Source organism: Haemaphysalis longicornis, unplaced genomic scaffold (genome assembly GCF_048455015.1).
Source record: "Haemaphysalis longicornis isolate Haplotype H1 unplaced genomic scaffold, Haemaphysalis longicornis Haplotype H1 scaffold_3, whole genome shotgun sequence".
Lineage (NCBI taxonomy): Eukaryota > Metazoa > Arthropoda > Arachnida > Ixodida > Ixodidae > Haemaphysalis > Haemaphysalis longicornis.
The window spans coordinates 34,974,899-34,990,376 of record NW_027526335.1 but is presented as its reverse complement, the minus strand read 5'-3'; the positions used below and the strand labels follow the sequence as shown (position 1 = coordinate 34,990,376).

The window sequence follows — 15,478 nt, the reverse complement described above, 5'->3', positions numbered from 1 at the left end:
CCTAGTTGGAACATGTGCTCGCACTTCCAAATTGTAGGGGAGAAACAAAGGGATCTTTATTCTGTTCTTTAATAAATTTCTGTATATATTTTATGGTTCAAAGTAAGTTGCAAGTGCATATTTTTTGTAATCCTGGAGCAGAAAGTACACATATGAAAAGGCCAAGACAGCCGAAGGTTTGCATTTCTGTATTGAGAAGATGTCTTGAATTTGAAGTGTAGAATGCGTTACTTGGCATTTGAGCTTTGCGCCACTATTTGACAGTAGTATTACTTAATTTGAATTGTATTTGATTTGAAATTTTACCGTTTGCACATTTTCAGGCCTGTTTGCATTGTTGTTAGTGTACGTATAAAGGCACCTTTGAGTTGCGCACATGCACGTATTGTGCATCCCTGAGCCTTAATTTGTGTCAGCTCAAATGCCAGGCTTATAGTACTTCCCTCAGAAGGTGACTTGTGAAAAAGGGGTGAGCTGCTGCAACTGAATGCAATGGGCCACTTTTTTGGGGCCATACTGGCCACGTCATGGGGCGGCACAGCAAAGGTTGTGTGCCAACTGCACACGCGACAGCAAAGGTCGTGTGCGCTCGTGGCCCTGTGGGGTACGGTGAGATGGGCCACTCCACTGGGCCGTCCAGTGGTGGTGTGTTTTGTTGAGGGTGTCACTGGGAGGAGCTCTGGCCCGTCCCCACGTTCATGGACGAGGGTGGGCCAGCGGCCTCTTATTCCTCCCCTCGTTGTCCCTTCCTTTCTCCACAGCCAGAGCAACAACCAGGACGAGCTGTTTGATCAGATCCTGGGCGGCCGGTTCGAGTTCATGTCCCCCTACTGGGACGGCATCTCGGCCTCGGCCCAGGTACGTAGTCCCCCCCCACCGCATTGATGGGCAACACCCCGTACTGCTGCTGCTTGCTGCTTTCACGGGCTCCTGCTGCCAGGCCTTCAAGGCGAGTACAAAGCAAGCAGGGATTTTCTTCAAAGAGTTTCAAATCGAAGCAAAGGTTTTATGACTGTCGAGGCAAAAATTAAATGCGACAGTTCTCGTGTACTTTACTAACGTGCACAGAAAATAAAGATAAGAAACAAGAGCCTTCGGACTTGAGACAATTTACTCCGGCCGTGCAGCGAAAGTGCCCGTCGACCAATGTCTTTGCGTCTCCTTCGCTTTGTTCGCACTGTCACTGTTAGTCTTACTTTGTCACCTTCCCACTGAGTTGAGGTCCGCTTTAAAACGAGCACAACAAAGTTGAACATGCGAGAAAGTGTCGCTTTTAGCCTCGTTGACAGTTTTTGTGGAACGGGTTCAGTCTAACTTGGTGGCCTCAGCAGCACTGTGTCTGCATCTCCCTTCTGTGTCCTGTGCCAAGTGCACTGTTTCTAGAGAAAGCTGACGTAGTTATTGTTTCACATTGACAGCTGCTGCTGGTTACTTGCTTTTTGCAACTATTTAAATCATTCAAATAAAATAATTTTTGCTTCGAATTCGCTTTGAAATCAAAATTGCTATTTCACATCGCTACCTGGTTTCGAATTTGAGGCAAGAACACAGAGCAAATCTCGTCTAAAAAATTGTACCTCTTCAATGCACTCCTGATTTTAGTGCGGAGATTGTTGAGGAGGAGGAGGCCTACCTACTAGCATCGTTAGCCCTTGCCAACAGTTTTTAAGAAGCTCAGGAAGGGTTGGGCATGCTGCATTCTGCTAGCTGCAGTATATTTGCTGAATTTTTTTCCACTCTCTCCCTTCCGAGAAACATCGGTGTTCTCATGCATCATGTATCATTATTGCAGCATTTTGTTTTGTAACTTTCTGTTATGGCTCATGTGCAATTCAGAATGGCTAATACCTTTTCCTTGTATACTTGTATATGCATTCTGCTTTTCTCAGTGTTGGACTGTAACATGAGGCCATGGTGCCTTGAGGGGGCAGGTAATAAGTGAAAAGCTGAGGTCACTGAGAGGTGCGCATGATTTTTGGTGACCGCAAGGGTGCCAACCGCCTCTGGGAACGCACAGAAAGAGCAGTGTTAGGGTGGCCCAGGGGGGCAGAGTGGGCCCCCGTCCTCGCATTTCCTGGCACCATGAGTGAGACATAGAAATGACGCAACTCTTGCTGAGGGGACGTAATGGGGAAGCACATCTCCACAATTGAAAAAAAATGCTTTGGTAGTGATTGCAAGGGCTCAGAGTTTGATATACACAATAAGTAATTTGGTGCAAAAGGACCATTTCTTGTGTGACCCATAAGGCGGGATCCCCCTTATTAAACAAGGTACTACGACTGAAGGTGTGGAATACATGTTTGATTTTTTGTGTCTTAAAATACTTCCAAAATGTTCCGTTTTTCGAAATGGCTCTGTTCGGTTGGATATCTGGATCTGGCTGAGCGGGCAGTTTTTTTCCTAGCCTTTGCGGGACACCCTGTGAAAAGGTGCTGTAGCGGCACTTACAAAACAAGTGGAACATGTAGGCAGGGGTGAGACAGCTGCGCATATTGCGCAGTTCTGATACAAATGTGTTTTCCTGCGCCGGGCTGCTCCAAAAGCTTGAAATACGCAAAAATTGCGCCAAACTGCTCCAAAACAGTCTGAGAGCCAAGGATTTTAACGCTCCCGTCAGTTTCGGTTGGGAAAAATGCTTACTGGCGGCATAATTTTCCAGCACCCCAAAGGTGATGCTGTTTGTAAAGGTTTAATCGATTGATAATGTAATAAAAAACCCGCATAAAGTTTCCCCGAGATAGCCTTTTTGAAAGTCACAATGTCGCGTTGCACATGTTATATTCTGTGATATTTTAAAGTCCTCCCACCCAAAACCATTGCAAAGTCCTGTAGAAAAAATACTTTTGTCTACTGATCGCGACAAACTACTTGTCCAAGTTGATGAAAAAACGGCAATTTTCGGAGCGCCGTACAACTTTTCTTTCCTCCATGTTCGGAACGACATCACGGGGCACCGCCATCTTGGTGTGGAGAAGGTTAGGAAACATGGCCGCCGAGCGAAGCAGTTGCTCGTGTTTCAAGCAGAGTGCTCTTCGCCGATTTCTACCGTGGTTTTGGTTATGAGGGTGGCTGGGTTTACACTTAGTCGTTTGGTCTGTTGCGGGAAGTTGCGTGACTCGAAAGACGGGAGTTCATCAGAAACGTGGTGCCCGCGAATTCGCCGAGTTTCAGCCTTTAGTGTGAGGTGCGGTGCGTGCTTGAAGTGAAATTTCGGACTTATTGCGGTGTTATAAAACGCCGAGTTATTGCTGCCTTTGACAGCGAGCTTGCGAGCGGCGGGAATGGGACGATCGACACTGCAGAAGTGGCGGCGCAGGCTACATCGCCGCAAAATGTTCAAGCAGTGTCCGATAGCGGGACAGGCTATTATTACGCGCTAGTAATAATAGTTCATCTATCTGAAGTGAAATTTAATGACAAGAGGGAGGGGGCTAATTGTACCAACATTACTCAAATTACGATCGTAGTGAACGTGCAAATTGAGGATTGAAATGGGAGGGCTGGTGGGGTGCGACTGTCGCCGCGCTTTGCGCAACTTTTGCCGTGGTTCTGTGCGTAAAGCCCAGTCTGGGATTAGAAAAATAATAATTTCTGCATTCACAGGATAACAGAAATGCTTTGCAATTGCTTAGTTTTTCAATTCAATATTTCCAACGGCGCTCCACGCTATCTTATGCATAGAGCCTCAGAATTTAAAAATGGTTTCTGAAAGGGTAGGGTAGTGGAATAGAAAAAACTTTATTGAAATGCTGTTTCAGTGTTATGTACGTTCAAAACCAATTAAAAATTGCACTTTTCTCCCCGGAATTGCCAGAAATGTGATTTTTATGCCCCTAGAAGGTGACATAATTAATGTCGTTCTTCTGCTCCAAATCAAGGTTCTTCTGCTCCAAAATCGAGATTTCGCTGCTCCAAAAACTGCTCCCAAATCTGATTAAGCTGTCTCACCCCTGTGTAGGAAGCATGTACAGGTTGTACTCGTCAGAAAAATGTGTGAAAATTGCACGTGGGGTCCAGGCTCCTAGATGACTTGGAAAGGACCAGTATTGCGAACTGTTCCTTTGAGGTGGTGGCACCAATCCTTTTGCCCAACACGGCCAGTGCCGCTGGGCAGAGCCTGAAAGGGTGCCTGGGGCCTTGCAGGAGCTGATTCGAGGCATGCTTCAGGTGGATGTGATGCAGCGACTGACCGCCGGGCAGGTTCTTCAGCATCCGTGGCTTCAGCAGCGGGTGAGTGCCAGCTTGGTCACGAGGGGGGCATGCTCACCCTGGGCACGGAGGCAGGGGCAACCTTAGCCTAACCTTGCCACCCCTGGCTCACCATCCATACCTACCACGCCGCTGCTGCCTGGGTTTGGCGACTCCTGTGAGACGTAGCATGCCTCCCCCACTAGCTAAGGCATACTGTGCTTCCCTTCCACAACTTCCACAATATCTCGCGCAGCAGCCTCAAGCGCCTCCTGCAAAGTGCTACAACCTTAGCCAGAAATAAATGCGGGACAGCTTCAAAACCTGATGGCACATTTGTTGAGGTATTGGGTATCTCAAAGTTTATTTTCGGTACTGATCATACTGATCATACTGATCGCGTGTGGGTGGTGCCTGTTGCAGTTACAGGCACAGTTTCAAAAGAGTATCCAAGGTACAAGCACCATCGATATCGCCTAGCTGTGGCCTGCCCTTTACGCCCCGAGTGTTGAAGAGGGAATCTTGGAGTGTTTTCTGCTCGCGAGAACGCGGCGCACACGCCACAGGCGCGCTGACGCTGCCGCGGAACACCCGTATGCTGCGCGCGGCGCGGCCGGCAGCGGCAACATGGCGGCGGCTTTGGCCGCGAAGTGGTGTGGGGATCTCGAGCGACTACATCTAACAGCTCTCTAAAATTGTGCTCAAGGCACACACGAAGTTGCTTGTGCGGTAAAGGAGCTTATAATGGGGACGAAAACAGAACTTTAAACCATCATCCGCACCGCTAGTGAAAGTGCCCATGCAATATCTGGGTAGTAAGCCTAAACATCTCGGTCGGAGCCAGCTGGCTGTCTCGAGCGCTTCGAAACTTCTGCCATGAGGCAAGCTCCTCCCACTGTTCGCGCGTCGCGCGTTAGTTTCTGACCGATGTAGAAGGTGCCGCGGGCGCGATATCGTCGATGCGGGCGTGAAAATATCGCGCTCGCAATGCCCACATGCACGAAACGCGTGTAAAACGCGCCATGCGGTTCACGCTTTACTATCTGCTTTGCAATAAAGCTTGGCGAGTTAGCACAGGATCGGGATAATTGGAGATTAATGGGAGAGGCCTTTGCCCTGCAGTGGGCATAGATAGGCTGGTGATTATTATTATTATTATTATTATTATTATCATTGTTGTTGTTGTGATGATGATGATGGTTATGGTGAAAGCTTGGCAGGAGTTCATGTGACTAACTCCGAGGGGTTGAGATGGAGAGGGCATTGCAAGGGTAGCTAGCGGAAACGGGGAAAGGGACGAAAGTTCAAGATGGCTTAATTTGGGACCGGCTGTAAGCCGGTTCATTGAACAGTTTTGAGCTTCGAAGAAAGTGATCTTGCCTGACTCAACATGTCCTTTAGGAGGAACACTGCAGGACCGCTTCAGGAAAGCATTGTATGACAAAACTTTCTTTGCAAAGCTGCTCTTCGTGAAGAACGTGGTCGACGTTTTCACTGATTTTTTTGTCTTCGTTTCAAATAAGTTAGCCGTTGGTCCACCTACTCAATGATTATCATAGGTGACCCTCTTTCACAAGCTGGGTGGGCACTTCATAAAGACAGTCTTATCGCTCAAAAAATCAGATTTGCCGTTGTTGAAAACCTATTCCCCTGCAAATTGGAAAACTAGTGCAGAAGTCGGAGAGAACATGTAGCATGCTATTTCGTCTTGCGAACCCGGAGAGAAACAAACATTTAGGCTGGGCACTAGAAGCTTTTACATAAAATGCACTCGGTACATTCTGTCGCGTGTCACTGTGTTCCTTCCGTTCATTATGGTTTTACGAAACGTTCTGTAGCCTACCGATTGGAATGCTACCCCAATAGTCATTTTTTAAATAAAACTTCAAGTTCTTTTATGATCTGTTGGCTCATGCAGTGAATGCATGTACACACTCGCACGAGCTCTTTCGGTGCTTGTCTTGAGGCATTTCATAGTCACTGCTAAAAGACATCTATGCGGCAGAAACTTGTCTGCACTGTAGGCATTTTACTTGTTTAAACATTTCTGTGTGTCCAGGATGCTGCTTTTGGGGCTCCCCTCGGTTGTTTTGCTCCCCTTCTAGCAATATTTCTCAAATCTTAAAGGGGCACTGACACAAAAATTTTGCATCTTGTTTTTTTTTGTTGCGATAAGTAGCTAGTGACCTACTTATAACCTGTAGAAACCTCATTTGCTTCAGCGTGCGACGGTTGTTTAATTAGAGGCATTTTCAATGCGGCCAGTCGAGGTTTCGGTTTCAGCGAGTGCCGCGAAACGATGGATTTTGTGGATTTTGTGTGAACAAAGCTGACCACGTGACCGTCGGAGGGATATCACAGTTACAGAGCAGAGCCGCCGTAGCACTGTCGAATCCGCATCGACGGCAGTTTCTGCGAATGCCCCCCCGTGCTGATCTCGTGAGGCGCCTAATTAAAAAGCGGCCGTGGATGTGACGCAGGCGCTGCGAGTGCAAATGCTACCGCGGCTAACGAACTACGCGCGACGCCCGAGACGGTGGGTGGCAAGACGCGCGCTGGGAGCAGCCGGCCGGTCTGCCTACAGGTCCGCCTACAGATGTGTTCGGCTTAGCACTGCGGCGGATATTCGAGTGCCGCTCTCGTAAGCGGTGCAGATGACAATTTTTAATGCAACCCGCCATGGCATCATTAACTCCTTTCTCATGTAAGCCACCATGGTCGGGACTTGGGGACAATTTCGTGCAGCGGTAACAAGCTATCACTCGAGCTACCTGCGCCGGCGTGGGCCACTTCGCGGCCGTGGCCGCCGCCTGCACAGCGACCGTGCGGCTTGCTCAGTGGGCTTTTCGTGCCTCCGGCGCGTTTCCGCATCCAATGGTAATAAACAGTAATAGAAACAGAGTGCCTGGAATCGCTGTAGAACTTTGGTCGCGGCCAGCTGCCCGATGAGCTGACGAAATCACGGCGCCTCCGCCGCCAACGATCGGGTCGTTCGTTCTCGAGAGCAGAAGCTCCGCCCTCCGGCCCTCCGATTGGAGCGGCGAGCCGGCAGTGCGGAAGCGGCAAACACAAACTCGTGATGTGTTTGGATGTTGTTTATTTACACTTGCGCGTGGTCCTCTGCTGGCCGCTCGGTTGCGTTTCGCACACTTCAAAATTGATTTTAAATATGTTCTAGGCTGTATTCACCGCTGATATTTTGCAGATGATGTATATGTGTTCCCACCAATCTATCTCCGAAGTTATCTCGCCTTCAAAATTTTGTGTCAGTGCCCCTTTAATGCTCGTTCTGGCTGCTCCGGAAGCCGATTTTGCTGCTCCAAAAGCTGCTCCAAAATGACTCGGCCAAACATTCGTTCCAGCAATCCTCAGCCGTCAAGCTTGGTCGCAATGGCTGCTGAAGTCAGGTCGGGGGTAGAATGGAAAATGGGGTTAACCCATTAGGGACCGGTTTAATTTTTTATGAAGTTTGTCAAACCTGAGGTCATTTTTTATCGTATTTGTGTCTAAATAAGTAAGTCTGAAACTATCATTGCGAACGCTCTCTTTGCTTTCAAAATATTGCCCGTGACCATTTGGTCACACTGAGCTCTTAGGCTACAGCAAAAATCATAAAAAGGCAAATTTTATTTCAGGTCTTGACACATCACAAAAAAATGGTTAGGAATTGGCCGGGCACCTATTTAGTGTGATATGGCATGAAAAAGGGAATGCACATGGCAACGTCACATTTAGTGCACTGCGTGTGCACCGAACTGATCCAGTTGTCTCCAACGCACCTGCGCCTTTTGCTGTTAGGCACAGTTCCAACGAAGTGGGCTGTGTGGTCATACCGTGGACCACAAAGTGCACTCTCACCAAGCATCGACGTTCTTCGACGACCTGTTCCTTTTGTCTTGTTATCCCATCTAGTGAGGTAGCCTTGAGTGTTTTGCCTCCGGAACTCAGGTTGAGTGATTTTCAATTTGGTGCTGCGGATAAGCGCCCGACCGTTGCTTATAGCTATGTTGCAAAACCAACTGAATAACGACCACCACCTATTCATGCTGCAAATTGCGATTCGGTAGGCGCCTACATTTGCATCCATGTCGTCAGTGCCTCCCATAAAGCAGTTATATTGGGTGACGGCATTAGGGTAAGACACTTTGATCCTTTGAGCTCAAACAATTCCACAGCGAAAGGTCCTTATAAGCACTGAAGTTTGCGTCTGGAAATGTTGCAGAACTTTTCACAAGGTCACTATTCTTCCACTTGGTACTTAAAGATGAATTCGCGTGAGTGCTTTTCATTTCTACACATGAGGAGCCATTTCGCGAATCATCGCTTTGTTTTTCACACTCTGCTTCATCTTCATCAGAATCGCATGCACCATTACGACGGCCATCAGCAAAACTGTTCATCACCTGCTCTAAGCTACCTACTACTGAGGTTGTCTATGGGACCACCAGAAACCTCATCTGCTTAATCTTCATCCGAGTAGATGTTAGCCTCCGGTGGCTCAATGTAAATAGCTGGTACATCTTCATCATCCTCTTTGAGTATTCTGGCTAATTCTTCTAAAGCCAACGTAGGAAGGCAGAAGACTGACGCATGAGTGCCGCGGAAGTACCCTGCAAGGAGCGTAAATAGAAGTAACGAAATCAGGCAAACTACGGAGCCTAAGGGCCCAGCATGACCATATGGCAACACGTAAAGTAACACGATTTTTCACTAACAACACATTGATTAGTCTCTCTCAAATTGTCACCGGAGATTGCACAGTGCAAGTGGTCTGCAAGGATATGCGTATCACGCTATTGCAAAAAAGAATATATTTGAAGACATCCGCTTACCCACGAGAGTGATGCATGTCGACGCGCCAAAGTACAGCACCACTTTAGCAGCTCCCAAAATTAACATAGACAACTTCTGCCACCTGGTGTGTGTAATCGATACTATAATCTATCAAGAAGTGTTGTGCTGTAGTGTTGGCACGGGTTCTAAAATCTGCAGAATTTGAAACGGCTCGTGAAAGTATGCGTGTCCATATGTTCACACTGGTCTAAAAAAAAAACTTCTTTTAATTTTCAAATAAACCCTGTGAAACTTGCCAGTCTTGCTGTTTTTTTCCCACTGATTTCAAATATGGCATTATTTTTTCAGTTGGTGAATTAGTTCCCAAGATAATTGGAGATAATTAGTCATTTTTTGCCAAACAATAGACAAAACAGTGTTGTTCATAAAACTGTTATCTTTGTATTTTCCAATACTATGAACCCTGGTGAATGCAATAATCAAAGCAGTTTTTTGATGCATTGCTTGGAAATAATTTTACAGCTCATTAAAAGTGTTTGAAATGGGCACTCAAAATGGTTCCTTGCCACTGGTGCCACCAAAGTTTACTGCTTTTATTGTATTACATATTCACCCGCACCTACTGCCAGGGACTTGCATGTGCTCCTCTCATCTCGTTGGCTCGTCATCTGCCTCCCTCTGCCTTCCACCCATCCATGGCATCACACGCCCAGCCAGATCAGATACCTCATTGGTAATTGTAGTGTCCACCACCCTGGTTTGCTGCGGTGCTTTCTGGCTGGGCGTGGTAAGGCCCATCTGGGTGGCCCAAGGGCTTGAGCAGTGGTTCCCTTATGCTGAGCTTGGGCATTTCACAATGAATGCCCGACTCAAACTCGTGTTGCAGAGGAGTGGAATGAGGGACCTAGGAGGGCCCCGTGGGAGGCAGTGTGCGTTGTTGTGGACAGGTCTTGCCGTCAGCTAAACCCAGGGCCTGTGCAGGGGCATGCGGCAGGCTGGCAGCCCGAATCGTGGCAAGTGGGCTTGCACTTTGAGGAGCGTCCCCGGACCAGCCTGGAGACTGCGGGCACCCTGTCCACGGTCAGTGGCACCCTCCCTCCTAGCCCGCTGGGCCCCTGTGAGGAAGGTAGGGGAGGCAGTGGCGCCCAGCAGATCAGTGCGGGAAGGGCACCGCTCACCGCTCAAACGACAGGAGGGACAAGCAAAAAGGGGCGCTGAGATCGTACGAGAGGGATGAGGGGCGGGGACAGTTGCATCAGCACAGGGACTGGGCAGTAAGCAGGCCAGTGCAGGATTTTGGCTGAAACTATTATGTGTGGGAGTAAAATCTAGCTAGGCCGCGTTCTCAGGCTTACTGACCTGGATTCGGGAATACTTGCAAAGCGAAGCCTCAAGAAGGGGGGGGGGGGGGGGAGGGGGGGGGGTGGCAGGATAAGGTAGATGGTGGGGGAGGGAAAGAGAGGGGAGGAAAGATTCTGAAAGAACACAGTGGACCCCGGGAAAGTGATTAATGGAAAAGCACGCAATTCGGACTGCTTAGCCCGGGTTTCTGATGCTTCTGGAAGGATGCCAGGGCTTGTAAATTGGTCACCAGTAGTATCGCTTGTTATAGGGATTGTTTTGGTAAGTGTACTCATGGTTAGGGGTGGGTTACCCAGTGGTGGGCAATGTAGGAAGGAATGCCTGGTTTACCAGACGATATGGGTCGAGAGGGGACATTAAAGAATAGAAGCCAGCATTTCTGGTCCTTCTTTTTTTTGAACTTGCTCACTCCACAATTGTGGTAAAGTCTCCCAGTTGGAAGATTACACCCAGCCATTAGTAAGGTGGGGTTATAGCAGCACATGTGAAATGATAGAAGCTAAAAACAGTAGAAACTAAGGACAAGCGCAGAATAGGAAAGGTTTAGTGAAAAGGATTGGGAGTAATGCACAGATGCAAAGCTCTTGCCAGGGTGCACAGTGCACTGTGGCACAGATTGGGTGGCCCCAAAGATGGTCCGCCTGTGCGAGGTCGCACTCTTCCACCCAACTGACAGTCTGGTGCCCTTGTGGGGGAATCAGGCGGAGTGTGTGGGGCTTCTTTATAGAAATAGACAATGGGCACCACCTCGTTTGTCTTCCTGCCCTTGTCTTACTCGTTTGTTATTTTACTTCATTGTGCATAGTTACTTGCTTGGTGTGGCGTCAGTGCACTCATAGCCTTTGTTTGCTTGGGGCTGTCGGTCCACTATTAGAGCAAGCCGCTTTTGGAGCCCTTAGGAATGTACGCATTAGGGAAGACGTGAGTGCTCTCGCAGTGCCAGGATTGTGTGTTCGCTGAAGAATTGTCGTGGTTTTTCAGTCCTGACGGCGTCGCCAGTCAGCAGCCGGGAAACTACTGCACGCCATGGATGCCCCGGTATGGCTCTGCATTGTTGCAAACTGGCCCTTGGGCTTTTGTGCATCCACACTCATTGTTACGTATGGCCGTAAAAAAAAATGTTTCTGTGTTAGTGCTGCTCACTTGACTAGCGCCACTTTTCTGTGCCCTGGGGGACTTCAACAAGTCTCTCTTTCCATTGGTACTCCACTGTAGATCCAATGAAGTTGGCTGGGCAGTGTGTAAAACTCTCTGGCCTCTTGCCAGGTGTGGCAGGTGCCTTTATTGAGAGAGAGCATTCAGGCCTCACTGATGCACTGCTTATGCGCAAATGGAGGTGCCAAGGTGCCATGTTGGCCCGCCGGACTTGCTTGCCTGTTAAAGGGGCACTGAATTCTGTGAATTTGCAAGCCTTCTGCTTATGTTTGTATTCCATTACTTTTTATTCTGTATCCAGATACTGGAGCAGCATTTAATTTATAAAGGGGGAAAGAAGGAAAAATACCATGTGCTGTCTCCAGCAGTTGCAACAACTACAGCCCCCACATATAGCTGATGCCACCATTGATAATTATGGAGCCACGGAAGTAATTACTGAGGTGTGCAGATTTTCTACAAAGAGAATGAGTCTTCGTGATATGGGCCCCAGACTTTCAGGTCCTGGTGTATTTCCAACTGTGTAGTCCTGTATGCTTCTCTAATGCTATTGAAGCACCTGTGGTGAGAAAACTTGTGCTTCCGATTTTAGATAGTTCAGTGGCTATCAGTAGAATGTTTCTAACGTTATGAAGCCTTCCTAAAATCTGTACTCGTCTTGGCTTGGCCTCAATTTGACACGATGATTTGGTATTTGGTACAATTTGTAACCTCACTTGTAGCCGGATCTGCGTTCTTTCCCCCGGGTACCACAAGGGCAAATTGCACACCACCAGTGCTCTTCTTGAGCTGCTGCACTGCGGCTGGCCCACTCCTTGCACCCGTTGTGCGCACGAGCTGCTTACGTTTGGCACCGTAGACATGAACGGTGTATGGAACACTTCGTTAATCCTCCGCCATGACGGCTCAGCTGAGTCCCAGCTCGGCTCACCTTTGTCACGTGCCCGGTGCTCGCAGGTGGCTTTCGTTTGCGCAGCCCGGAAATTCCCACAAAATGAAATGAACCTCGTCTTAGGCTGCTTTTACGCCTGTGCAGAGAGCGATATCTTGGCTTTTAAAATGGGTGTGGATTTTGTTTGAATGATTTTGAAGCGAGTGGTAGCATAAATGTTTGTTGGCCCTAACAAAAAAAGTGAGGGAATATTTTTCCACCGGAGAGAGTACGGTACTTTGTTATTGCTAGTACAAAAACCTAAATTTGCATTCTTGGGTATGCCTTAGTAACTGGCACAAAAGGGAGACTAGGCCTGTAGCAAGAGCCCTGTAAAAACCTTTTTATGGCATGAAACAAATGCAGCGGTAAACATAAATAAGTGGGCTTTTAGATTAGTTGATGGTTTGGAGGCAACTTCCGTTTTTGAACTATGAGGAGTGAATATTAGTTGGGGCAAATTATTGTTGCCTATCTCATTGGAATCCGTGTTCAACTACTGAATTTTATTACCATTCTATTTTGATCCCTTTGATACTATTACCATTCTGACTTCCTGTAGTTGTCCCACTTCCCTTGAGTAGCAGCATCAGCAGCAGCAGACAAATAAAGGTAACAAGTGCCAGTATCATGAACTTTCATTGATTTCTCGGAAGGAACTGGCGTGTGGAGGTTTAGAAAATCGGGATAGGCTTTTAAATCCTCATCAACACGACCTCAAATCATACCTACTCATGTGGTGGTATGAACTGACCTTGCAATGTTTTGCACATGGGCTCCATTCTTTGCCCTATTAAGTAATGCAGCATCATCTTTGTACTTTGTACATCTGTGCCACTAATGTCCACAAGCGCATGTACCGTGCACGAAAACTTGAAAATGGCATCCTCTAAAGGCCTCATGTTATTCCTAGTACAGTACACTCCGGTTAACATGACTTGGTTAAGACGCACTCTTTAGTTACAAAGAACCACACTTCTGCTCTCTTGCAACGTCCGAAATGTAAAATACATCCGCTTAGTAAGACAAATTCCTTATAATACAAACAAATTTTCACGGTCCCTTCGAGTTCGTTTAAACGGGAGTCACTGTATTTAGTTCCAAACGTTTCATGTTTAACATTTCAGGGTTGAAAATTTCAAGATGGTTTCATGGAGGACATTTTATGCCTTAATTTGAATATAGGTTCTGTTAAGGATGGGAAATGCCAGCAGGCTGTGTTGTTAACACTGCATAATTACATTAACCTTGCCCTGGTATCAGCATGTCTGTATCAGGAAGATTTTTCGCGGGGTCACAAAAGTACAAACTTCGACAAGTTATCATTCTTCAAAATGCGTTAAAATACAAGAAGGTACTATTGCTAAAGCATTATGAAAGTTGTCCATCATTTTATGAAAAAAAAAAAAAAAAGATCTGCAAAGCAATGCATAGGCTTGCTTATCTGGAAGTTGTTGATTGGGTGTGCTTCGGTGGGCACGTTATCATCGAGTCTCATCGACCCAAATCCAGGAAATGAGGCCACTCCAAAGACCCCTTTCATTTATCATCCAGTGGTTTACGTGGCAGTCTAAACTGCTGATTGCACTTTTCCCTGCCAGTGTACGTGCTTTGCTGGGGTAGCTGATCGCTGCTACTAAGGGCAGCCAGCGTGTTTTGGAGGTGTTTATTGAGAACTCAAAGTGCGATAAAGATTACACCCCGTTCATTATAAAGGACACATGTTGCATGTTTTTAATGCATCCTTTCTCATGATTAATGTGGGGTTGTCACTTCTGCATCACTTAGTTAAGACGGGGTTTAATCGAGTATCGTCTGGTGCGTATTTCTATTTTTTAACATATTAGAACCGGGTGTTAGAACGTATTATAATCGGGTTGTTATTAGAATCGTATGGAAACATATTAAAGCAGAAATTAGTGGACAGACGTATTAGAGTAGTAAAATCATAGAAACGTATTAGAATCTGGTTGGTATTTGAAAGTTTAAAATATTCCTACACCCCTCGCCACCGTGCTTTTTAACTCTTTCGCTACCGCAGAAAATTGACCAATTTTGGGCGGTATTTTTTTTTTCTGCTAAAAAATTATTTAGGCACTAATTGCAGGAGCACAAAATTCAGATTATTTAACGGCCTTTCCAATAACACCAGTTTTTTAAAGGTTTTCATATATCATAGTTGTGAAAAAAAATATCAAAATCAAAAGTTTTGTCAAGTTGTCGAAAAAAATGATAAAAAAGGAGTTGTGTATATCAAACCACCGGTAGTAGAAAAAAAATAGAATATACATTTTGCAGGGAAGCATTTCAAAAACACACCCTAAAAAAATGTCGACTTGCGCGGAACAGTTTTTCAGATATATAAAAAAAAAATGTTAGCACGCACGGTGCTCGTGTCATGCGGTGAAGCCCAACCTCTAATTCAAACTGTGCAATTTTAGGTGGTTCCTTGGAATAAATCTGGCGGTTTGACGTTATCAGAGGCACCAATTTGCCCCCACATAACGTAAAAACATCTTGTCAATGGCTGACTTTGCATTTACAGCGAGCACAATATTTGGGACAAGCACGCGATGCAGAAAAAAACATGCATGAAGTTGAAAACGGAACGCCGTGGCTGATGTTTGTTGTCGTTCACGGTCAGTTATCTCTCAAAACATAAAGCTGAGCTTTATTATCATCTTCTTACTCGCAATTGTAGCCTTGCTCGCAAAAATGAGGTACGATGAGCTAGAATCGTCCCCTGCGATCTTTGGCCGAGTAGCAGTCGCGCGCTAAAAAAGATCAGCACAACGAGCCTCCTCTATTGCAGCGCCATCTAACATTTTTCAAATGAAACAGTACAAAAACTTATCAGAGACTCCGTCCGCATAGACAGTTCAACTAAGCAGCAACATTAGACACCCGGATATACCCTCGCATGAAAACGAAACTGGAAGGCGAACAGCTGGCAGTGTAAGGCCGGTTTGAAGCGCTGTCCTCGGCGGAACAGATATCTGGCGACTGGGTGTGACCTTTTGACTGGCATCTGAAGTTCTTATCGCA

The 15,478-nt window shown here is 46.8% G+C and overlaps 1 protein-coding gene across 4 annotated transcripts in view; it reads left to right on the top strand.

The window, feature by feature from the left end:
- The window catches only part of LOC144174264 (serine/threonine-protein kinase DCLK1-like), a 46,070-nt gene that overhangs the window by 21,242 nt on the left and 9,350 nt on the right, over nt 1-15,478 (top strand). For 2 of the 4 annotated variants that reach the window (XM_077702866.1, XM_077702865.1), the window contains exons 13-16: nt 762-858; nt 4,147-4,233; nt 9,967-10,111; nt 11,329-11,385. In XM_077702866.1, coding sequence (XP_077558992.1) covers nt 762-858; nt 4,147-4,233; nt 9,967-10,111; nt 11,329-11,385 — 386 coding nt within the window. The remainder of the gene's footprint in view (nt 1-761; nt 859-4,146; nt 4,234-9,966; nt 10,112-11,328; nt 11,386-15,478) is intronic. The other 2 variants (XR_013323452.1, XR_013323453.1) reach the window with 2 other exon arrangements.